The sequence below is a fragment of the Typopeltis vanoorti genome, chromosome 5 (genome assembly GCF_054136105.1).
Source record: "Typopeltis vanoorti isolate ZY-2024b chromosome 5, IOZ_Tvanoo_1.0, whole genome shotgun sequence".
Lineage (NCBI taxonomy): Eukaryota > Metazoa > Arthropoda > Arachnida > Uropygi > Thelyphonidae > Typopeltis > Typopeltis vanoorti.
In genome coordinates this window covers 148,219,806-148,245,126 of record NC_143553.1, presented here as the reverse complement: position 1 = coordinate 148,245,126, position 25,321 = coordinate 148,219,806, and the positions used below count along the sequence as shown (strand labels likewise).

The 25,321-nt window shown below is 35.5% G+C and overlaps 1 protein-coding gene across 1 annotated transcript in view; it reads right to left on the bottom strand.

Moving 5' to 3' along the window:
- LOC150106928 (NPC intracellular cholesterol transporter 1-like) overlaps positions 1–25,321 on the bottom strand; it is a 920,722-nt gene that overhangs the window by 129,311 nt on the left and 766,090 nt on the right. The window contains exon 22 of the mRNA XM_090393507.1: positions 11,116–11,260. Within this exon, the coding sequence (XP_090249633.1) occupies positions 11,116–11,260 (145 nt within the window). The remainder of the gene's footprint in view (positions 1–11,115; positions 11,261–25,321) is intronic.

Genomic DNA, 25,321 nt, shown 5'->3' with positions numbered 1-25,321 from the left:
ACATCCTTGCAAGTGTTGACATCATATTCCACTTTGCCAATGTTCCTGTTGATGATGTGCTAGATCCCCTTATAGATCTCTTTCTACCATATATCATCAACTTATTTGAACACTATGTTCCCTTCCCCCATTACCCCCCGAATGGAACAATGTTTTACAAACAAAACTTTGGACATGCCATTGGCAGCCCCCTCTCTCCCATTCACATGATCTTTTTCGTGGAGAATTTTGAGAACTTTCCTAACAGAAACAAATATAAAACCAGCAGTATGGCAGAGATGTGGGGATGACATTTTTATTAATTGGAAACATAGCTTCCCAAGCCTGCAACTATTTCCACATTCCCTTTGATTCTTAGAAACTTGCTACAAAATTTACATTAGAGCTTGAAAAAGATGGAAAACTTATTTTCTTTGATGTTCTCATCACTAAAAAGCCTGACGGCATTGTTACTCTCGATTATTGTAAAACTTTACATACAGGATGTTATCATCATGCCTCATTCTTTCACAATCCTTTTCAAAAATTAGGCATAATTCATACTCTAAAGCAGCATTTCCGAGAATTTTCCTATGATAGAACACTTCACAAATCCTGAAATTTTCACGGAACACCTTGGTTATTGGCTTATTAATTAATTAACTATTAATTAATAAGCCAATATTTAATGCCATAATTAATTATTAATGTATTAATAATTAATGGCATAATCATAAAGAGTATTAGTACACTTATGTATATGGAATGACATGTTGACAATTATAAAATTACATTTAAATCAGTTATCAATCACTGGACTAATGAAATCTTGTAGCATATTGTAGTTTACAGGCAAACATCATTAAATTAATTTGTACAGATTTTCATTGACATATCCCATTCTGATCACCAAAAAGTTATATTATTATAAGTATAGGTATCCCTTGCTTAACGAAGTTTTACTTAGTGCAGGATTTAATTAGCATGGCAAAATTAATTGCAACAAAAATATATGCAGCAAGAGTTTTGATTAATGCGCCTTTAAATTTACCATGCAAAAACATGCAAGCCTCATGATGTGAGCATGATGATGTCATTCCTCGAACGCAGCCATACTCCCCAAGCCCGAGTGCCAGCCAATTACTTCACTGCCAGCATTAAGAGTGGGTGTATTACAGGCTCCAGTTGTTCCGCTGTACATATTTTCAAATTACATTCATCATAAATTTTATAGCCCATTAATTATGTCGAAGAATAAGAGCAATCCCTCAACTAGGTCATTAAGTGAAAAAAAAGAAGAGGAAAGTAATTACCTTAGATAAAAAACTTAATATAATTAATAATTAAAAGATTCAAACGTAAAAATAAAAGTAAGATTGGAAGCGAATTTGGCTTTAATGAGTCTACAATACCGACTATTTTATCCAAAACTGATGAGTATTGCACGCAAGGTAAAGTTCCATCCACATCTGCAAGTGTGCACTGCACACATAACACCGGAGTACTATAATGGATGAAATGGAAGATCTGTTGATTATTTGGCTGGAAGACTGCAATCAAAAGAGAATTCCATTAGAACCTATAATATCACAGCCAAGCTCTAAGCCTGTTTTCAAGACTTAAAGAGACTAAACATAAAGAAGCCAATTCAAAATTCGCAGCTAGCAAAGGCTGGCTTGAAAATTTTAAATCTAGGGCTGGAGTAAAGAATGTGAAAATAACAGGTGAAGCTGCAAGTGCTGATGAAGATGCTGCATCTACATTTCCTGGTGAGCAGCAGAAAATTATCACGATTATCACCAAATTTTCAATGTAGATGAAACCGGCCTCTATTGGGAAAAAAATGCCATCTAGAACTTTTATATATAAAAAAAAAAAAAAGCAGCAGCCTTACTATAAAGTACCAAAAGATCGCTTAACCATGCTTGGAGGGAATGCTAATGGAGATTTTAAATTGAAGCCACTGCTTGTCTATCGAACTCAGAAGGCTTTAAAAGGATGTAACAAGAACTCTTTACATGTAATTTGGGCAAATCAGAAGGCTTCGGTTACCCAAAGTCTATTCGAAGATTGGCTTAAGTCTTATTTTTTGCCTGGCAGTTGAAGCTTATGGCAAGAGAAATAACTTAGCTTTCAAAGCTCTTTTGCTTTAAGATAGCACACCTGGTCATCCAAAATCTCTTAATGATCTGTGTGAAAATGTGAAAGTTTTATTTTCCCCACCAAATACGATATCATTGCTACAACCTATGATCATGAGCATCATTGCAACTGTCAAAGCCTATTTTCTTCAAAGGTAGTAGAACAACAACAGGAGAAAATGCGATTATGCTCCAAGAATTGTGGAAAAAATTCCACATTAAACACGCAATTGAAAACGTTCATGACTCATGGGAGCAGGTGTCTTCCAGCTGCATGAAAGCTTTTTGGAAAACATTTTGCCAGAATGTGCAAATGACTTAGGTTGTTTTCAAAATCCTGTGAACAACGTAATTGAAGAAATCGTTGCAATTGGTGAAGACCTTGGTTTTGATGGTGTTGATGCAGAAGATATTAAAGAATTATTCAAAAGATTCAAAAAATTTCAGTGACAATGATCTTCTTGAAATTGAAGAGCAACACGCATATGAAGACAACGAACAATGGAATGGGAAGATGAGGTTCCAAAGGAGATAACAATCAAAGAACTGGATGGAATATTTCACAGTTTAGAATTGCTTAAGCAGCAAGTAATGGATATGGATCCAGATGTTAATCAAAGAATGCTTGTTTGCTGAGGATTGCAGAGTCATTTTGCTTGTTATCATAGAATTTATGCTGATAAATAAAAAAAAACTAAAACTGTTCAAACGACTCTTGTAACTTCTTTTGATAAAAAAGTGCAGTAACTAATGTAGGTACAAGCATTTATTAAACATTCACTTTGCATTCATTTTTTTATCTTTCCTAAAAGAGAACCATATGAAATGAATTATTAATACAGTAATTGATCATGGACGAAATGTAATTTTTACCATTGATTATTATATTTGATTAACACGATTTTGATATACGCAGTAACATCGAGGGATTAATTAACTGCGTTAATCGAGGAATACCTGTCTGTATTTACGAGTGAATGCAGACTTTTTTGCCTGTGTGCTGGTAGTTTTCCCTTCCTTTTGTACCTCCTGGAGATCGCTTTGTAGGCTCAAGGTGAATGAATCACTATCTGATGAGTCACAAACACCTTCAATAAGAGATTTCTTAACACCAAAATTAAACAAAGTCCCTTGTCTCTTATTCATATTAAAATTTAAATCTTTAGGCCTATTACTTTTAAAAAACTCACGGTACTACGGTTTCAAAATTGAAGATCGATTTCAGTGGAAAAATTTGCTTCATACTTCCTTGCTGATTGGTCACTAACATTTGCAACACAGATGTTATTTCATTCAGTTTTGAGAACAGAATATGCTGCCCATTGTTGTAATCGGTTTGCAGGCAATTTTTATGACCAGTCATAAACAGCAGTATTCCCATTCCTGAATTATTTCCATGTTTAAAAATACAATACACGGCCTGGTCACTGACATCACGGAACACTTATTCACTTTTCATGGAACACAATTTGGGAAACCCTGCTCTAAAGAATAGAGAAGTTTCTATTATACAGAATGATGACCGATTCAAGAAAGAACTCTAGACTAATTTCACTGTTTTCAATGAATATACCAAGAAAACTGTTGTTAGGATTTTATTGTGGAACCCCTCCTCCCAATACAGAGACTCCATCACAATATCATATATTAGAAGTTTATCAACTAAAATAGCATATTGAGAGTTTATTTTTCACTTGGTTAGACTATAATAAGTTTAGTTTAATCCTTTATCCAAGTGTGAGCAAACAAAGCTTGCACCTGAAAGTATCTTCAGGACTGAGCTAAGGTGGTGCAACACCAATGCAACTCGTGGCAAAGGTGAAGAAAGCTATCATCACTCCTATCTCAGTATCTCCCATAATGCAAAGCACATCTCCTTGCAGATATGTGTAATGCTATGCATTAAAGCAAGGACCACTACCCAGACCGATTTCGACCTTTATTGAGGTCTTGTCAGTGGGAGCAAGGCCCAGTAGTGGAGAAACCAATGCAGGAGCAATGAGAGGTCATCCCCACTTATAGGAGTTGCCAAAAGATGTACAATCTTATTATTAAATTACTCCGGATTCAGAGAAAAATGTTGAAAGTTTATTTTTCACTTGGTTAAACTATATAATAAGTTTAGTTTAATCCTTTATCCAAGTGTGAGCAAACAAAGTTTACACCTGTCCTGAAGATACTTTCAGATACTTAATGCATAGTATTACACATATCCACAAGGAGATGTGCTTTGCATTATGGGAGATACTGAGATAGGAGTGATGACAGCTTTCTCCAGCAAACAAAGTTTGCACCTGAAAGTATCTTCAGGACAGGTGTAAACTTTGTTTGCTTACACTTGGATAAAGGATTAAACTAAACTTATTATAGTCTAACCAAGTGAAAAATAAACTCTCAACATCTTTCTCTGAATCCGGAGTAATTTAATAATAAGATTGTACATCTTTTGGCAACTCCTATAAGTGAGGATGACCTCTCATTGCTCATGCATTGGTTTCTCCACTACTGGGCCTCGCTCCCACTGACAAGACCTCAATAAAGGTCGAAACCGGTCTGGGTAGTGGTCCTTGCTTTAATGCATAGCATTATACATGTCTGCAAGGAGATGTGCTTTGCTTTATGGGATACACTGAGATAGGAGTGAGGATAGCTTTCTCTACCTTTGCCATGAGTTGCCTTGGTGTTGCACCACCTTAGCTCAGTCCTGAAGATACTTTCAGGTGCAAACTTTGTTTGCTCACACTTGGATAAAGGATTAAACTAAACTTATTATAAAATAGCACCTCTGCTTTAAGTCACAATATTAGAATAACTTAAATGGGTTTACACTGTTCATAGCTTCCTGGGGCCTACTAAAGTTAGCACATGTTTCTACAAAGTAGATAGAATTCCACGCTTGTGTGATTTAACCTATGTAGGACAAACAAGACATGAATTTGAGGTTAGAAAGAAAGGGCAGATATTGACCATAAAAGAAAAGACAGTTCTGGTTTGGACAACTATACTTTAAATACCAACCATGCAGTTGATTGGAACCTTTCAACCATGCCTCATATAAGACAGAACTTTTATTACAGACTTCTGAAGGAATCTGTAAACAGTAACTATTCAAATGGATTACTGGATAAAAACCAAGGGCACATTAACTGATATATGGAAATCTCTCATTAAATCTTTCAGCATTAGAGACTTCAATTTTGTTAACAATCATGTATCACTAACTGCAGACAGCGAATGTAAGCCATGCATTTTTATGTTTACTGTCTAGCATGAATGTATAATTTGTATTATAACAGGTGTCCTGAGTTTAACCAACTTCATGATCTTTGTATCATCATCATCAAATTCCTGCCATGTACCCTCAAGGGGTGTACAGGATATGATAGTACTACATGAAAAAAATTACATCATTCTTAATTTCCTATCTACAATTTTCCTCCAAATCAGTCTGTTACTTGTCAAGACTCCAACATTATCAGATCTTATATTTCTATCGTCTAAGGCACTTTGTACTGTATCAATCCACCAATATCTTGGTCTTCCTCCGGGTCGTTTTCCTACCATCCTGGCAGAGAACACTTGTTTTGCTAATCTTTCCTCGCCCATTCTGTTTAAGTGACCATACCACCTGAGATTATCTCTGCTAACGCATTCCTGGATGCTGACAATGTCCAGCTCTTTCCTAATATCCTCGTTTTTAATATGATATTGCCATTGATGCCATCTGTTCACGCCTATAATCTTTCTCAGGACTCTCATATCTGTGGTCTCTAGTCTTTGGTCAAGTGTTTTACTTCTGATCCAGCTCTCAGATCCATAAGTTAAAACTGGTTTGAACACTGTCTTGTATACAACTAATTTAGTGTTCCGACTAATTTCTCTCTTATTCCATATGAATTTATTCAATTGACTTCCCACCATACCAGCTTTGCTGATTCTGTTGTCTATTTCTATATTTAATTTACCATTTTCAGTAAAAATCGTGCCTAAATAGCTGAAATGTTTTACTTGTTCCACAGGTTCTCCATTCACAACACAGTTGACATTTTCAATGATTCTGCCTATTTTCATTGTCTTTGTCTTTTTATTGCTGACCTTCATACCATATCTATTACAACAGCTATTCAATTTAGTCAGAGAATCTTGCAGACTTGTAGCGGATTTATTTAGAAGTATAACATCATCTGCATAAAGCAAAGTGCTGACATTAACATCTCCAATTTTGATATCATGTTTAATACCACTGTCCATAATGTGATCCATATAGATAATGAATAACAGAGGGGATAATGTACATCCTGGTCTCACACCAGATTTAGCATTAAACCATCTTCCTGTACTTCCATCAATTCTAACTGCTGACTTACAGCTCAAATAAAGACTAAGTATTGCTGGATATAATGCTCCATTGACACCATATAACTGCAGCGTACTGAATAGCTTCTCTCTTGGCACCTTGTCATATGCCTTTTCCAAATCGACAAAACTTAAATACAGATCTTTGTTATATTCCCATGCTTTCTCGACTATTTGTCGTAAAGCGAAGATCTGATCCTGACAGCCTCTATTTGGCCTGAATCCAGCTTGTTCTTCACCAAGCTTTTCTTCCACAATTCTTCTCAACCGTTACTCAAGTATACTTGCATAGATCTTGCCAGGAACACTCAGTAGGGAAATACCTCTGTAATTCTCACATTCAGTTTTATTTCCCTTTTTATATACGGGTACTATGAGAGCTCTAGTCCAATCATCAGGAATTCGTCCCTCTGTCCAGGCTTTCTGAACTATGCAGTGCAGCTACTGTAAGACTCTTATACCACCATACTTCAGCATTTCTGGTCGAATATCATCTACTCCTGCTGCCTTTCCACATTTCAAGCCTTTGATGGCTTTTTCTACTTCAAGTATGGATATGTATTCCTGACTGCATGCCTGGTCAGTGTTTTTTACCACTGTGCTGTCATCACTGCTTGTTTCATTTAGCAGTTTTTCAAAGTAATTACTCCATACTTCAAGAATATCTTTTTCTCCTGTTTTCATGTCACCTTTATCATCTCTAACTCCTTTTACAGCACTCTTTCCTCCATTCCTAAGCTTCTTCAACAATCTCCAGAATATTTTGCCACCTTCTTCATATTTATTTTCTATATTCTTGCCAAAGTCTTCCCATGACTTTTGTTAAGCTAGTTTTACACAGTGTTTAGCATTCTTGCTTTTGTCTCTGTATTCTCTAAGAGCACTAGCTGACTTATTTGACAGGAACTTTTGATATGCTTTCTTCTTTTCCTTCACTGCCTCTTTAACTTCCTGTGTCCACCAGGGTGTTCTGATTTTTCTATCCTTGCAGACAACCTCACCACATGCCTCTCTGGTAGATTCAATCAAGGTTTTCTTCAAGGCTTGCCACTGAATCTCCAAGGTTTGGTTCCTGTTCTCAAACTCTTTCATTTTTTCTTCAATTATCTTTGTGTATTTTAGTCTACAGTTCACATCTGAGAGCTGCTCAACTTTTATTCGCTTTAAAACTTTCTTACATGTTATTCTTTTCAATATGAAATTCAATTTTATCCTGATCAAGACTAAATAGTGATCACTTCCAATTTCAAATCCTCTGTACACTCTGGTGTCCTGCACTAGGGAGAAAACATCACTATCAACAATAACATAGTCAATGAGACTTTTCTTATTCCTAGCCTCTTCTCTCCATGTGAATTTGTGCACATTTTATGTTGGAACATGGTGTTAGTAATAACCAGTCCATGTCCTGAGCAGAAATCCAACAGATATTTGCCATTATTATTAGCTTTGCTCTTTTCTCCAAATTTTCCCCAAATATTTTTGTATGTCTCACAATCATTTCCTACTCTGCTATTTAGATCCCCAACAAGGACCAACTTTTCAATTTTCATTGTGTCTGTTTCTTTCTCTAAAGCCTCAAAAAATTCCTCCACTTATACCTTACTAGAACCTTCTGTGGGACCACAGGCACAAATAAGTCGCATTGTCCAGTTCCCCATTCTCATATTTGCCCACATTACTCTACTTGAGACTGACTGCCATTCAAGAAGATTAGCCTCATATTTTGTGTTGAATACTATGGCTACTCCTCCTTTTCCTTGATTGTCATTGCCTGAATATAACATTTTGTATTTATTGCTCAGAAAGATCTCACCAGTTTTGGTCTTTTTTGTTTCAGTCACCCCTATTATGTCGATCTGGTACTTATCTAATCCCTCAGCTAGCTCCATTTCTTAGCCATTCAGGCTTCTTACGTTGAGAGTACCGATCTTTAACTCTGGTGATGTTGGGTTGGGGGTTTGTTTTCAGATTTGTTCCAGTAGCTGACTTTTCGCTGTTCGCCCTGGTTCCCTGGCAAAAACAACAGGGGCCTTGTTTAACCGGGCAACGCCCCAGCCGGCATGAAATTTTTGTCATGTTGTACCATCATTTTTTATTTTGATCTTTGTATTTATATTTGTTTTGATGTATCTAACCCTGAAAGAGCCACAGTGCTATTTTATGTGGTAAAAACTAGTCAGTGTAATTTATTTATGTAATGACCAATAAATTCCTTTGTTCTATGAATCATTTTAATCATAAAGCTTGAATGTATTTATTCAAAGAAAGGGTTGATATTGTTGAAAACTCCAGTTCCTGGAGGAACTGGAGTTTTCAACAAATGTACTGAGAGCAGAAATCGCTGCATGATATCTATCCCTTGATTTCTATTTCACAAGTCTCAACTGTTTGAAATTTTATTGTTGCCAGGATATATTTTTACAGTACTGGAGTATGATATTGAACATTGCTACCTTATTTTTGGTTTTAAAATTTCAAACAGTTTACTTCTGTTTATTGAGTCAAATGCTTGTTTAAAGTTTATAAAGCAGTCTTAAAGATTTTTCCCCCATATTTTCCCATAACTACAATAGATTATAGATTGCCTCTATTGTAGATCTCTCTTACATCTCATTTGCTCTTCTACATTTTGCTCATAAACTACTTTAAATTCTAATTTGTATAATTCTTATAATTAATGTGTGTGACTTAATGAGGTTATTATTTTATAGTTTACACATTCCTAAATGCAGTCTTTATATTTATAAAATGCAAATAACTTTGGCTGCAGAGAAAATCTTTTGTGATTTACGGGGCATTTAAGAACTCTACAAATTGCTGACTATGATTATAATAGTAGAGTTCATAATTATTTAACTTCCTTGCTATAACAAAGTTAATCATCTATAGGGTAGGTTCAAGGTTTAGAAATGCAAGAAGAGTGTGTTTCAAATACTGAGTATTCTAGATATCAATGAAGCAATGATACTGGATGGGATTTTGCCATGGGTTTTAAGAGAATGTGCTAAAGAACTGACAGTTCCACTGACCTGGATTTTCAATAAAAGTCAGGCCATGGGAAAGGTGCTCAAGGAGGGTAATATAGTGCCATTTCATAAAGGTAATAGAAGACTAAGTGTCAAACTATAAATCAGTTTGTAATTCATCAGTAGTTAAGATTTTGGAGAATGGCAAAATAAGTGACAAGAGCAGTAGAGGAAAAGTGATATTCTGCAATTTTTTTTGGATTTTACAAAGGCATTGGACATGGTACCACATAACATGATATTTGGCGGTAATATTGAAACAGCGCCACCTACTAAATAATGATTCGATATTTTTGAAAAAATCGATACATTTTAAGAAACCTGTCTGAAATGGTCAGCAAAAATATTGCGCAACGCAAACGAACTTATATTATCGCAAAAACGCTACTTCTTTTTCAGAGCACTAGAGACAAATAAGTTGCAGCACATTGGTTTAGATGGCAGGTTAATTAACTGGATTTGGGATTGGCTATTTAATAGGTATCAGAGAGTTGTATTTGAGAGTAGTAAGTATCAAGGAGGCAGAAGGTTACAGTAAGGTCCTACAGGGCTCAGTACTGGGACCTGTATTGTTTAACCTTTATATCAATGACATTGTCAGTGGATTACAGGGGGATATTCAGTTGCTTGCAGATGACGTGAAGCTTTAAAAAGTTATTAGTAATAGTACAGATGTGGTAGCCCTGCAAGAGGATTTGAATAAACTGGATGGAAGGAACAATGAATGGGGTTTCCAGTTTAATTCAGCTAAATATAGTCTTGAAGCTTAGGATACATTTATGGAAGTCTGCATACTCTGTTGGAGGAACTGTACTGGAGGAAGCGGGAGAGGCAAAGGATCTGGGGGTGATGAATGATAGAAAGCTGAAAGATGGTGAAGGCTTGTTGAATGCAGAGGATTGTTGCATTACTGGGAAGGATGCTGACCTGCAAAAGCCATGATCAGACCACATCTGATCTGCTCAAATTTGGTCCCCAAGATTTGAAAGGGATAAATTAACTGTGAAAAGAGTGCAGAGGCAGATAAAGATATCGGGACTATACAATGTTAGTTATGAAGATTAGGCTAAAGGAAATGTAGACTGCAAAGTCTGGTAGATAGGAGAGGTGATATGATTGACACTTTTAAACTGGCGAGAAGTAGTTACAGGGTTGACACTGAGGAATTCTTTTGTTTTGTGGAACATGGGAAGGATTGAGGACAATGGGCTGAAATTATGAAAGGAAGTTGTGAGTAAGAAGGTAAGGAGTGGTTTCTTTGGATAGAGGGTGGCTGAAGCATGCAATGCATTGACTGATAGTGGTGAGAGGATAATCAATGGATTCAAGGAGTGGCATGACACTGTTTTCTAAGGTGGACCTCATACGATGATTTTCATGACTCCACTAAGGCCTGAATCAACCTCCCCTCCACCCCCCACCCCACAATAAGTCTCCCAGTCATACAAAAAAATTGTACTATTGTGGAAATATCTGACCAATGTATGCAAACACAAGTAAAAAAAATACTAAACTTACAAACCATTCTATAATTTATGTGAAGCAAGATTACTGACCATTTTTTCTCTTCTTGGGTGGATAAATCAAGTGAAGACTAGGAAATTACATACCTATATGGTATTACTTCAGCTGTTGTTGTCGAATTTTCCCTAATTTTTTCGGTCAACCAATCGGAAATCTTTCTTGCCCATCTGAGAGCTTCAGAATAATCCTTTGAAGATTTCAGAATAGTATGATAAGTCATGATATTTGTTGCTGAAAAAAACAATACAAAACAATAAAAAAGAATTAATTCTGAATTTTTTCAGACACATTTTGAATTTTATTTCATTCTAAAAACATGAAGAATGATGAGCTAGTTTCTGGCTTTTCTCCAGATTATTTAATTTTGTTTTGTTTCCGATTATTTTAGAATAGATAAACACTTTATGTAATAAACAGACAAGAGGGTTATTAAACTTTATCTTTACAGTGTGAAAAAAGGTTGTTGCAGAAGTCTTAATTCAAGTATCACTTGAATTAAGACTTCAACTTTTGAATTGAGAAGTGTTATTTTGTATATTTTGTATGTTTCTCTTGCCAATTTGCCTGTATATAAGATGAATAGAACCTAAGTTTCTAGGAGGAAAGCACTGCTACCTAACCTTCAGCTGAAAAAGCTCATGAAGATCCTCAGCAATAAAAAGACAAAGACCATTGAAAATGGCATCTGTATCCTGATTTTAAGAGGAACCTGTGGCATAGTAAATTAATTAATAAAGAACCACATAAAAAACCACAGTGATATCTTTAATCAGTAAGAGGACAAATATTTCATACTAAAATTAATCGTACATCTTCAGTGTCTGTTACAGTAATAGGAATATTTGAATCTGCAGATTCAAATATGAACGCTTATTCAAAGAAAGTTGTGAAACTATCTTACACCGACCGAATTTAAATAGAAATGACTGTCTGTCTCTCTCAAAAGATCTGGGAGACTTATCTTATGTAAAAAAACATTTATCTTAATAGATAAAATTTGTTAATTTCTATTACTTCCTAGCATGCGGTAACAATTGTATTTTAATAGGTGATCTACCGAACGTTTTACTTGTATTCCATTCCTATTACTGTAACAGACACTGAAGATGTACTATTAATTTTAGTATGAAATATTTGTCCTCTTACTAATTAAAGATATCACTGTGGTTTCTTACGTGTTTCTTGATTAATTAATCTGTATCCTGAATGGGAAAAATAAAACCTACAGAAAAAGTAAAACATGCCAGCTATCTAGGCACAATGTAGTGAAAATGACAAATTAAATATGGAAGTAGGCAAATGAATGAATGAGAAGCCTGGTATGGTAGAGAGTAAACTGAATAAATTTATATGAAATAAGAGTTATTCTAAATACTCAACTATCAGTATACATGACAGTGTTCAAGCCATAATTCGTGGATCGAGAGCTGGGTTAAAATTAAATATTTCATCAAACACCAGATACCACAGATATGGGAGTTCTAGGAAAAAAGATGTATGAACAGATGGCATCAATGGAAAAATTCATATTAAAAATAAGGATATTAAGAATGGTGTCAGCAGAACTAACCTAAGGTTGTGTTATTGTTGTCACTTCAACAGAATGAGAAAGGAAAGTCAGAAAAACAAGAGTTTGTTGCCAAAAGGAAGACTAAAGTATAGGGGGAAGTCATGCAGTTAGAAATGCCTTAGAAGACTGAAATATACAATCTGATAATTTCAGTATCCAGATGAATAACGCCAATTTGAAGGGAAATTGTTAAAGCCAAATTAGCAAGATGTAAACATTTCATATAGTACCATCATCATATTCTGCATACTCTGAGGGTACATATCAAAAAATGTGAGCAGTATTCAGCAGGCAGACGAATGTGGTGTACATGTCATATAGATTAATGATTCTTCAAAAGTAAGGCAACATTATATTTTTGGCTGCACCATTTGGTAATAATGTGGTCTGTGTTCATGCTACCCTGCTTTGCCTTTCCTTTATATTCGTGAATGGTTGACTACCTTAACAATTGACCGTTGCCATTTATCTATTTCTATGGTATCTTAATTCTCACGCTCTCTAGTCTAACAAATTTATTTGTTTTAATAGCCGCACCAGTTAGACTATATATATTTAGTATGAGAATATAAGATCTTAAATCAAAGATCAAGCAGATATTGTTCATATTCCATGCTTATATTATTCTTATTTTAACTAGTCTTGGCTTAAATATTATTATTACCCAAGACCTCATGGAGTCAAAGACTCATCTGGGAGGTCCTTTTATCACACACACATCTCATCATACCGTGTCTTAAACACACTCAAACTACTTGCACACCACACGCTCAGGCAAGGCATTCCAATCATTCACAACTCTGCATGAAAAAAACCTGCCTCTCACTCCCCTACTCACACCCTCTTTATACAGTTTCCAGGGATGACCTCTGGTTCTCCCACTATTCTCTGTATAACTTCTACACCATTAATCTTATAACAACCCCTTACCAACTTGTAGGTCTCTATCATATCTCCCCTCTTCCTTCTCTCCACCAAACTCTGCAAATTACATCTTCTCAATCTTTCCTCATACTCAATATTCCAGAGGTCAGAAATAACCTTAGTCAGTCGCCTTTGGCCCTTTCCAACATCTCCTCATCCTTCTGAAAACCTGTGACCAAATCTGGCACAATAGTCCATGTGTGGCCTAATCAAAGCCTTTTATACAATGGAACAAGAATCTTCCTACTTCTACACGTCAGTGTCCTCCGCATCATTCCCAGAAGTCTATGTGTTGTCTTCACAATTTTGGCGATGTGCCCCTAAATTTTAGATCCTTATCCACTTTCACCCCCAGATCTCTTATTTCCTCTACCTCTAACAATGTATTCTCACCAAGCATAAATCCTGCATCCCATCTTTGTTTTCCAAATTTTAAAACCTTACATTTTGCAACATTGAACTCACATTCCCATTTGCTTGCCCAATCACTCAATTTATTCAAGTCTTCTTGCAAGGCCACAACATCTTCACTACTCTTTATGGTTTGTCCTCCCAACTTTGCATAATCTGCAAACAACTGAATATCTCCATCCAAATCTTTGCCAATATCATTAATATACAAGTTAAATAGTAATGGCCCTAAAACAGACCCCTGAGGCACCCCACTAGTGACTTTCCTTTTCCTGGATATCGCACCCCCATACACAACTTGTTGATACCTATCAGATAGCCAGTCTCCAATCCAATATCCAACCCCATCTGCTCTAGTTTGACTGTCAACTTATCATGAGGTACTCTATCAAAAGCTTTTCCACCAAGTATATTACTGTGTATCATTCTCCTCTGTCCAAGGAAGTAGTTACTTTATTGTAATAAGTAAGTAGATTACTAAAACATGACCTCCCTTTAGCAAATCCATGCTGTCCAAAGATAATACCATTGTTGTCAACCCAACTCTGGATCCTAGTTCTCACAAGCTTCTACAACAACTTAACTACAACACCTGACACAGAGATAGGTCTATAGTTTGATGCTTGAGTTCTATCACCTCCTTTATGAAGTGGCACAATCTTGCCCTCCTTCCACTCTTTAGGAACTTGACCAAGTGCAAGACTCATATTAAAAAAATATGTCAAGGCAGGTGTCAACTCTCTGGCACATTCCTTCAGAATACGCGGTGATATATTATCAAGTCCCACAGCCTTATTTACATCTAATTTACTCAACTCCCCAAACACCTCTTGCTCACCTACAGTCAGTCTCTCCTCCCCATCATCAACTGCTCTCAATATCTCCATGAAGTCACATTCACAAGATTGAAAGATCTTTATGAACTGCTCATTACGTATCTCCACCACACATTTTGCAAACAGCTGTCTTTATACCATTTTCCTTTAATCAATGTCATCCTTCCATAATCATTCTTTCTTTTGCTGGCTACATATCGAAAGAACTCCCTAGGATTCTTTTTGGCTTCATTAACTACTCTCACCAACCAAGTCACCCTCCTTGCCTGGTCTTTGTAGACCTCATGAAATTGCTTACTTCCACTTCTCTTATGCTGCCTCCACAATGCCTTTTTTCTCTGTATCACATGCTTAATCTCTTTATTCATCCATCTCACCCCTACCTTATTTAACCTTCTCACCCTTGGAATACATTTAGACATTGCATCTACTAGATAGTTTTTGAAAATCCCCTAAGCTACATTGATCTCTTTTCCAGCTAACTCCTCATTCCATGCTACACCCGCAAGCTGTCTCCTGTGCTCTTCATAATCACCCCCCTTGTAGTTCCACATATACCCTTTTCTCACAGGGGTTCTTGCACTGCTGGCAACCACCCAGGTAATCACTGCATGGTCACTTTCACCAATTGGTGGATGATTTGACACCTCATTTATAATTACATTCTATGATGAGATGACCAAATCCAAGACCCTTAATCCTCGTTTGCCCTCTGTTACATACTGTCTGAGGTAGTTATCCCTCAAAAACTCAAGAAACTAATTTTCTTTACTTCCAGTTGCTATCTCTTCATTCCAGACTATATTGCCATAATTAAAATCACCCATAATGATCACCCTTTTCTTATTTGCTTGGCTAATTTGACTATACATTTCACTATCACCACCATCCACATTACCAGGTCTATAACAACATTCCACCAAGTATTTGATTCTATTCACCTTTATCTCACATCATACTGCCTCAAAACCACTGGCACTATTTCCATCTTGCATCTCTACTTTGTATGGACATAATCTTTCTCTATCATCAATAGCACTCCCACCTCCCTTTTTACCCCTTCTATCCTCACGAAACACATCATACCCTTCCATCTCTATTCCTGTCAGGATGTCATCTTCTTCCAACCATGTCTCACTTATTCCGACAATCTTTGAGTGAACAGACGCAATTAGTGCAACCATTTCATCTGCCTTGTTTCTTATACTTCTAGCATTGGTATACAAACAGAACAGCTCATTTCTGGATGTACAGCTAGTTCCACTGATACCACTCACTCAATGTGATCTCTCCATGCTGGACTGGGGCCATTTCCCTTTCTGCTTCTTCATTATAGAATCCTTTTCAATTCCATCTATTTCCTCTTGATCCCTGGTCATCCCATTTCTTTCCTGCCTACACATGCTCTCACCTCCTCCTCTTGGAGCATCCACCTTTCTCACGCTGTGTACCCCTGTCCACCCTGAGCCTCCCCGTTTCCCTGCACCTCTTGCACACCAATTCTCTCATTTTCTATACTCATACCACTCACTTCCCCATTCATATCCACTTCTTCAATCTCTCCTGTCTTACTCTCCTGCTCTTCCTTTATATAACTCACATAAACTTTCATCTTATGCAGGTTCGAATTATTTAGGATAGTGAATTGACAGAATCAGTCTAATATGTTGTCTACAAACTATTTAATTAAGTCAAACAGAAATACATATAGAATTAGTTACATTCACATATATAAACAATGTTATTACAATACTCTTGCTATTCTCAATTCTTTCTACTCTAACCTAGTTTTCTAATTAATTCACAATTTAGCATAACATTAACTGAACATAAGGCATGCCTTGGTTAAGCCTAATTCACCATTAATATACATTATCTCATAAATATAGACACTTGACATGCATTTTTATTCAGTATTACAACTACATACAATTCTTGTTCTGCAGACAGTCTTTCAACATTAATGTTTTGTTCACACGTAATTCTTCGTCTTGTCTTTCTTTCCGCTTACTGACACGTTCCTGTTTTCTCCACTAAAATTTTTCCTTGTCGAGTTGTTGACTATGCCTTGCCTTATAGGATCCTTAACATGGCAGTGATATACAGCTCCTTCCCTACGAAATAAACGACACATTTTTTGCATGATGATGTACCCAGGTAGAAGACTTGAAACTCTCGATTTTTCTCTTTAGATTTCCGACAGCGATTCCAGAGTGACAGTGAACTCAGGTAAAAGAAGGCTTAGAAAATCTTAAGATAAACTTCCTTCTTTTTCAATTCTTAACAACAATCTTACATGATGGCAGACTCAGGTAAGAGAAGGTTGAGAAACCTAAAAGAAAATTCCTTCCCAACGAATAGACTTACATAGGCCCAGACCTATGTTGTGCACATGCGTGTCTCTCTCGAAAAAAAATGGTTACAAAATGACCTTCAGACATGCTGACATCATTCTTCGCATGTCATTGGAATTCTTTACCCATGACAACTATGGTCACATGTTGACCTTTGGACATGAAGTCATTCTTTGCAGGTCTTTGAGCATTAGACTTACTGATTTAACATTACTTAAATAACCTTATATGATGACAACATGCACTACATTATTTTTACAAAGGCTTACTTAATTTACCAACATTAGAAGATTATTATAGTCAAAATTAATATTTCTGTAAGTACATTCTCCTATACAAAACATGTAAAAACAAACTTGATAAGTTACAAACTCACATATGAGAGATTTTACAGTAATATATGCCAAGAAGATTTTGGGGTTAGAGTTATCCCATGTGCAGGGATTTGGGTGTTGTCAAAACCATAGGTGAAAAAGTTCGGTGTGTGTGTGTGAGAGAGAGAGAGAGAGAGAAATATAAGATGGACTTCTGATAAGCTTCAAATTAATAGGATTATGAATATAAAATTAAAGTTGCAAATATTCAGAATAACAATCCCAACATTGTGTAATGCACAACTAGAGACAAAACTGGCAACCCAGCTGCAGAAGTCATACCATATGTAGGAAGCCTAATTAGACCTTTGTGTCAAATATGATTAAAACTATTAAGATATTAAATGTAACAACTTAACTCAAACTTTACACTCTGTTAAATGTCATGGTATTTGTCCACAAGGTGGATGATATATTACAAGTATGTTTGCTATTGATTTTGATTTCATATGATGTTACAAGAGCCATGAGCCTTTTTAAGGTGAGATATTGCAAAATCTCAATTCCACCCATTTTATCTGGGTTCAGGATTAGCATAGCTGATGAATCAGGCCTATGGCTGGGTCTTACATATTCCTGACTGTAATCTGTGTGGGGGCCAGATTGCCTGTTTTTGGGGACAAAAAACTCGATTCCAGGTGAAAAAAAATCTCTACCTCTGTATGAGACTGGCCAATAAAAGACTCCAGGCCTTTCTGACCAAAGGGTTCATCTATACTGCTACAGAGGCTCTAGCTATTGATTAAAAACAGGGGAATCTCTGCTAACAATTGTTTATTAGTTGGAATTTTCAGATAACATTTTTTTTTTTTTTTTTTTTTTTTTTTTTGACATTACCTGAGAGAGAATTGAAGTAAGAGAAATTCAATTTCAGATAGTAAATATTTGCCATACTTAGGAACTGGAATATAGATAAATTTCAAAGCTGCTGAACAGACAGTAAAAATAGGAGAAAACAAACAGATACAGAAGGGAGCTTTGAAGAAACCTTCAGTACATCAAGATGAGACAGGTATCCAAATTTGGACAAGAGAGTTCTGATTTCTTATAGGCAAAATATTAAAGGGGCACTAAATGTTGCATATGCAGAGCTCACTAAATACAGAAGAGTATTTAGTGAGCTCAGCAATAAAAAGAACTGGATAATTATGTGATAATGAATGCCCAAGTTGCAGGAAATACCTTTAGCAAGACACAAAAACAGAACGACTATTTGCATATACGCATTACTACCAAGCCTCCATGAAGGAAGGAGGTTGAACACTCACAGATCACAAAAATTACACTGGCCAACAAAAAAAAAAAAATTTTTTTCCTGCTGATTATGATCTGACACTTGTTTTTTACTAATTTGGGTGCGCTGATTTCAAATATCAAACCCATTTTTCTCTATCACGTCAGGGTTTTCCTCTATGGCATTTTCTTTTTGCTAATTTGTAAGTTTTTGATAGTTTTAAGGAGGCAGTACTATTTAGAGGATCAAAAAAATCGATTTTTTAATATTATTTTCTGAAAGTATGTACTTTTAAAAATCTGTTCCTAACTTTTTATCAAGAAATTCGAAAAATTCCCAAAGATATAGCCTATTATTCAAAGCGGTGTGCAGATCAGAATCGGAGTGCTCACCGCTCTCGCTTGTTAGTAAACGAATAAATGTATAAGAACCTGCAGCGGCACATACTGGTACTTTGAATGCGAGAGAGGCCGATAACCGACCTAATACATTTAGGTGATGAAAAGTAGGTGATGACAACTGCCTAAAACAAATGAATGCTATATGCGTCATAGCGGACAAAGAACGATCAAAATCAGTCAATCGTTAATCGATCGTGAAAGTATGATGAGCACTTATAACGTTTCAATAAAGTCTCTGTTTTTTTTTTTCTTGTTAATTGCATGTTAGTCGGCAATGAAGAAAATAGATCATGTCTACTACTCGAAAATGTGTCAATAGTGTAGATTCCTTCTGCTACATTTGTGGCAGCTTTACTGTTCCCAGTCAAAGGACAAATATCACTGATTTCGTTAAGAAAGTGTACTTTGCATAATTTGACGTAAAACTTGCAGATCAGGACAATTCATGGGCTCCAAATAAAGTGTGTAAGTCATGTGTAGAAAATTTATGAGAGTGGAGAAAGGGAAAACAACAAAAATTAGCTTTTGGCATTCCAATGATTTGGCGTGAACCGAAAAATCACATAGATGATTGCTATTTTTGTTTAGTTCAGACTTCTGGTTATAATAAGAAGAATAAGAAAAAATTGTCTATCAAATCTCGACACAGCAATTCGGCCAGTTGCTCATTCCAATGAAATAGCCTTGCCAATTTATAAAGGACTTCCTTTACTTGAGAACGAGCATGATCGGGATATGTCAGATGTTCTTGAGGAGCAAGACCCAGATGTTGATTTAGACAATGAAAATTTAATTTCTAGTTCTGGACTGCAACGTTTTACTTGAGCGAAATTGAATGACTTAGTAAGAGATTTGGGCCTATCAAAGAATCATCGGAATTGTTAGCTTCAAGATTAAATGAAAAAAACTTACTGGAGCAAGATACGAAGATAACTTTTTATCGTAGTAGCAGGGAAAGTAATCTTGTACAATATTTTAAACATAAGTGTGGGTTTGTTTACTGTAACAATGTGTCAGGTTTACTAACTGAAATGAGTGTTGTACAATATCATCCAAATGAGTGGCGTTTATTTATCGACAGTTCAAGCAGAAGTCTCAAGTGTGTCTTACTACACAATGGGAATGTATATGGCTCAATTCCTATTGGCTATTCAGTCCACTTAAAGGAAACATATGAGGACATTAAAAAGGTTCTGAAGTTATTAAAATATACAGACCATAACTGGATCATCTGTGTGGATCTTAAAATAGTGAACTTTTTGCTTGGCTTTCAAAGAGGATATACAAAGATTCCGTGTTTTCTATGCTTCTGGGATAGTCGAGCTACAAACCGACACTGGAGTCAGAAACATTGGCCTCTTAGAATATCGTTAAATGTTGGAGAACAGAATGTTATAAATCAACCTTTAATTGACAGAGAAAAAAATCATTTTTCCACCTCTACACATCAAACTAGGTCTAAGCAGTATGTTAAAGCTTTAGATTTACAAGGCGACTGTTTCCAATACATATGTGAAAAATTTCCATGAATTAGTTATGAAAAAATTAAAGCCGGTGTATTTGATGGACCGCAAATTAGAACTTTAATGAGAGACCCAAATTTCATCAACTCTATGAACGAAATTGAGAAAGAGGCCTGGACTTCATTTATGATGGTTGCGAATAAGTTTCTTGGAAACAAAAGCATGCAATTACAAAGATCTAGTGGAAACAATGCTTGAAAATTTCCAGCGCCTAGGTTGCAACATGAGCATAAAGCTTCATTTCCTATATAGTCATCTTGATTTCCCGAGTAGGTGCTGTAAGCGATGAACAAAGCGAAAGATTTCATCAAGAATTAAAAACTATGGAAGATCGGTACCAAGGAAGATGGAATTCTCACATGATGGCCGACTACTGTTGGAGTATTGCCAAAACAGAACACACAGCAGAAATTGCTACAAACAAAAATTTATTCCCTGAAACTCATGTGTAAGTATAATTGTTATTTTTTTATAAATATTCTTGTAATTTTTAATGAATATTGTTTAAGTAGTTATAATTATCGGCCTCTCGCATTCAAAGCACCAGTACGTGCCGTTGCAGGTTCTTACGCATTTATTCGTTTACTAACAAGCGAGAGCAGTGAGCACTCCGATTCTGATCTGTGCGCAACTTTTAATAATAGGCTATATCTTCGGGAATTTTTCGAATTTCTTGATAAATAGTTAGGAACAGATTTTTAAAAGTACATACTTTCAGAAAATAATATTAAAAAATCGATTTTTTTGATCCTCCAAATAGTACTGCCTCCTTAAAACTATTAAAAACTTACAAATTAGCAAAAAGAAAATACTATAGAGGAAAACCTGACGTGATAGAGAAAAATCGGTTTGATATTTGAAATCAGTGCACCCAAATTAGTAAAAAACAAGTCTCATATAAAAGTCAGCAAAAATTGTGTTGGACTGTGTTATCAATCATACCTTGCTTTGAATACTTGAGTACTCATCACCCACTCCTGCAATGTATTCCATTCATTTATGACCTGCAAAACCTAAAAAACTCCCCTTTTCATTTCTTTACTGACATGACATTTTAGGGATGACCTCTCATTCTCACATCACCCATTATTCTATCTATCTATCTCATAGATTCCTCTCACCAACCTATATACCTCAAATCATATCAATCCTATCTGTGAAGCTCTCAATTTGTCCTCATACTCAATGTGCCCGAGTCTTTGGACAGTCTCAGTTATTTGCCTCTGCACTCTCTTCAATGTTTTCTTATTGCCAAATATAGCCAGATGTGCACACAGAAATATAAATGAGGTCTAATTAGTATCCCATACATTGGAATTATCACATCCTTATCCATACATGTTAGATTCTATACATTACAGCGGCAAATTTTTGGGTAACTTTTGTGATGTATCCCATGAAGTTCAGTTCCCTATTCACCTAGATCCCTTGTTTCCTCTGCCTCCTGAAGCAAAGTTATTCCAATATGATAAATCTCATTCCATCTTCTCTGGCCAAATGCATAACTTTACACTTAGCAACAATGAAATGACAACCATTTTTCAAGCCCAAAGCACCAACCCATTCAAATCCTCTTGTAACAACATATAAATGGACTGATGTATAAATCAACACTGGCCCCAGAACAAAACCCTGTGTTACCAAAAACATCACTTTCCTTTTTCAGGAAAATGCACCCCAATACATAGCTTACTGACTACTCTCAGTCAGCCATCCCTTTAACTAAGCTATTAAATAACTATCCATCCACAAAAGGTCTTATCTCACTCTGTACACACACACGCATAAAATCGTTCTGCAACCTTGCTGATCGTTTTCTATTATATTCACTGATGTATCCATATCCTGCATGCTAGCTTCTTTACTATTCTTTCATCTGCCATAGTGTCTTTTGCATCTTCCTCTATCTTATTATTCTGCTGTCATTCACACCACCATCGATTGCTTTTTTATGCATTCAAGTTGCATTTCAGATGCATAAACGGACACACATCTTCCATCCACGTTAAAAATCCATAACTTATCCACATAATCAAACAAATACACATAACACACCTCACATTCACAAAACAAAGATCAAAATTTAACTCATATAATGCAAAATCACTGACATCTTGTTTTTGATGCCCATCTGTATACCCCATTCTAAGTTCAAAGATTTTATAAGCAAACTGAAACAAAGAAGTCCACATATTACAAACATTGCAAGTGCACAATTTCTACTATAGCAACTCACACAAACACAAAAATCTACTTATTTAAAATAAAGAGCCAATAGGCTTCATTTCGGTGATATAACATTATTTAAATTAAGGGGATATTAAATCCCACATTGTTTTCTGTTCTTTAGATCGAAACTGGTCTGGGTAGTGACCTCCCCACCATAATGTATAACATCATACATCTCCTAGGAGATGGGTTTTACATTATGGAAAATACTAAGAAGAGCGATCAAAACTTTCCCCGCCTTTGCTACGAGTTGCCCTAGTTTGTACTACGTACTTGGACTACGTGCTTTAGCTTATGCTAGTAGTCGCCGATACTTTTATAGTTACTATATTCTGCATGAATATAGTTACTGTATAGTTACTATATTCTGCACTCTTTGATTCCGATCTTTGAGTTTCTTATTTTGTTTTAAAACAATGCGGAATTTAACATCCCCTTAATTTAAACAAAAATCTACAGTTAATTAGCCAAAAAAAAAGAAAAAAAAAAACTGAACCCACAGCAATTATGCACAAACAAGTCATCCTGCAAAGCACCACTTGATGCTAGTCATGATGCATATTCCTGGTTTTTGTCCTTTCATTTTGGATTAGTCAATAATTTGCTTCAACTATTCTGAGCTTTAGTGGGAAAAGAAAATGGAAGATGGAAACATTCATACTCCAGCCCAAAAGTGGGTTTGAGTGTGAATGTTTCCATACTAAAAATTGTTTCAGTGATGCACTAAATATGTGTATGTGAACACTGTAAAATGATAATCCAAACAAGAAAACAAGACAGAAATCAATGATGATATTCCACTTGACATTCAATATGCAGGAACACATATGAAACTGTTAAATTGTGAATGAAGCTATGTTATGTAATTTATTATTTTCATTCACATTTAACATTGCCTATTTAAATATTAATCATGGTTTATATAAAATTGTTTATTATTCCTTAATTAAGAATTACTAATTAAATATTTACTGAAAACCTAACCTACTATTAATTTATTAAATAATAATATGTGTATAAATTTATGATAACTAAATATATATGTAAAGTAACGAAAAGTGTATTATAAATAATTGTATACGTAATGAAAGAGCGCTGATTAAGTAGTTCAAATATTCTGTTTATTCTTATTTGTGAAATTATTTAACGTTATGTAATCATTCATGTAGTAGTAGAGCGTTGTATTACATTAGCGAAATGTTTGCGTTTAGTTTGTTGTCATGGAGACGCATGAGTAAACAACCACGGGGTCGAAGAGAACGTGGCATTCGAACGGGGGGGGGGGGAAGAGTAAAAAGAAGATAATTGAAGTTTGATTAGTAAGAGAGAGGGGAGAGGGAGCTTTGCGGAACCAGTAGGAAGGTAGCATACAAGCAAAGAAGTGAAAGAAGATTATAAATTCTTTAGGGCAGATATTCATGAGAATAGTGTTAGAAGGCCAAAGCGTAGTGAATCATAAAGTTTGTTATAAGTGAAATCAGCTGTCGTTGTGAAGAAAAGTTAATGCAGTAATCAGATAAACAAAATTGCTGTTTTTTTTAGAATAGTGAAGCGCAGTTAACAAAAGTTCAGTTAAAGCGTAGAAGAATTTTATTATGAGTGTTCCGCTAATGTAAATAAGTTAATTCATAAGTGTACTCGCAATAACTTGATGTATTGAAGATTTTATCTGGTAAGAGTAGTTGTATATGTTTGTCTATTCTAGCATTAACTGTAATAGATCTCCGATGCTCAAAGTCCGGAATAAGCTTGCTTGGAATATTGTCTACCTAGATTAGTGCCTGCTGTGAACTTAAGCATTGAACTGACAGATTTGTAGAGACTGACTGATTGTGAAGTTTGTTATTTTAATCTGAGTTAAGAAAATATGTGTTTTTGAAGTTGCAAATTGTTTTTGAGAATTTAGAACATCGAACTGGAATGAGAGACTTAGCGAGTTGTATTGAGTTTATTGTATTGTTTCATTTAAAAGTAGAATTATTGTACTTGTTATATATCATATATTAAATGTTTTATTTTGTTAATCTAAATATTGTGTTTGCCTGAATTCCTTATTATTGCACCGTTCATAAAAAAATTCGAATCTAGCGGGTGCCCCAAATAGAATAATAGTTAATTCGGCCAGAGTAAATGAGAAGACTGCTAGCTAATTAAAGATTGATCTTACTATTTATATAGACTAATCTAAGATAGGGTGGCGCAGTATAAATATAAATTTCCCTATTTTTGGATCGGTGATCAATTTGCGATTAAGTGTTATATTGATAAGAGTGACTTGAACCAAGATGGCGGATTTAGAACATAATATGAAAATAGAACGTCGCAACAAAACATGAAATTATCACCTTTAGAAATCAGCACTATTTGTCTTCTAGACAGTTCATACTGTCTAGAAGACAAATAGCATTCACAGAATACCGTACTTAGATCAATTAC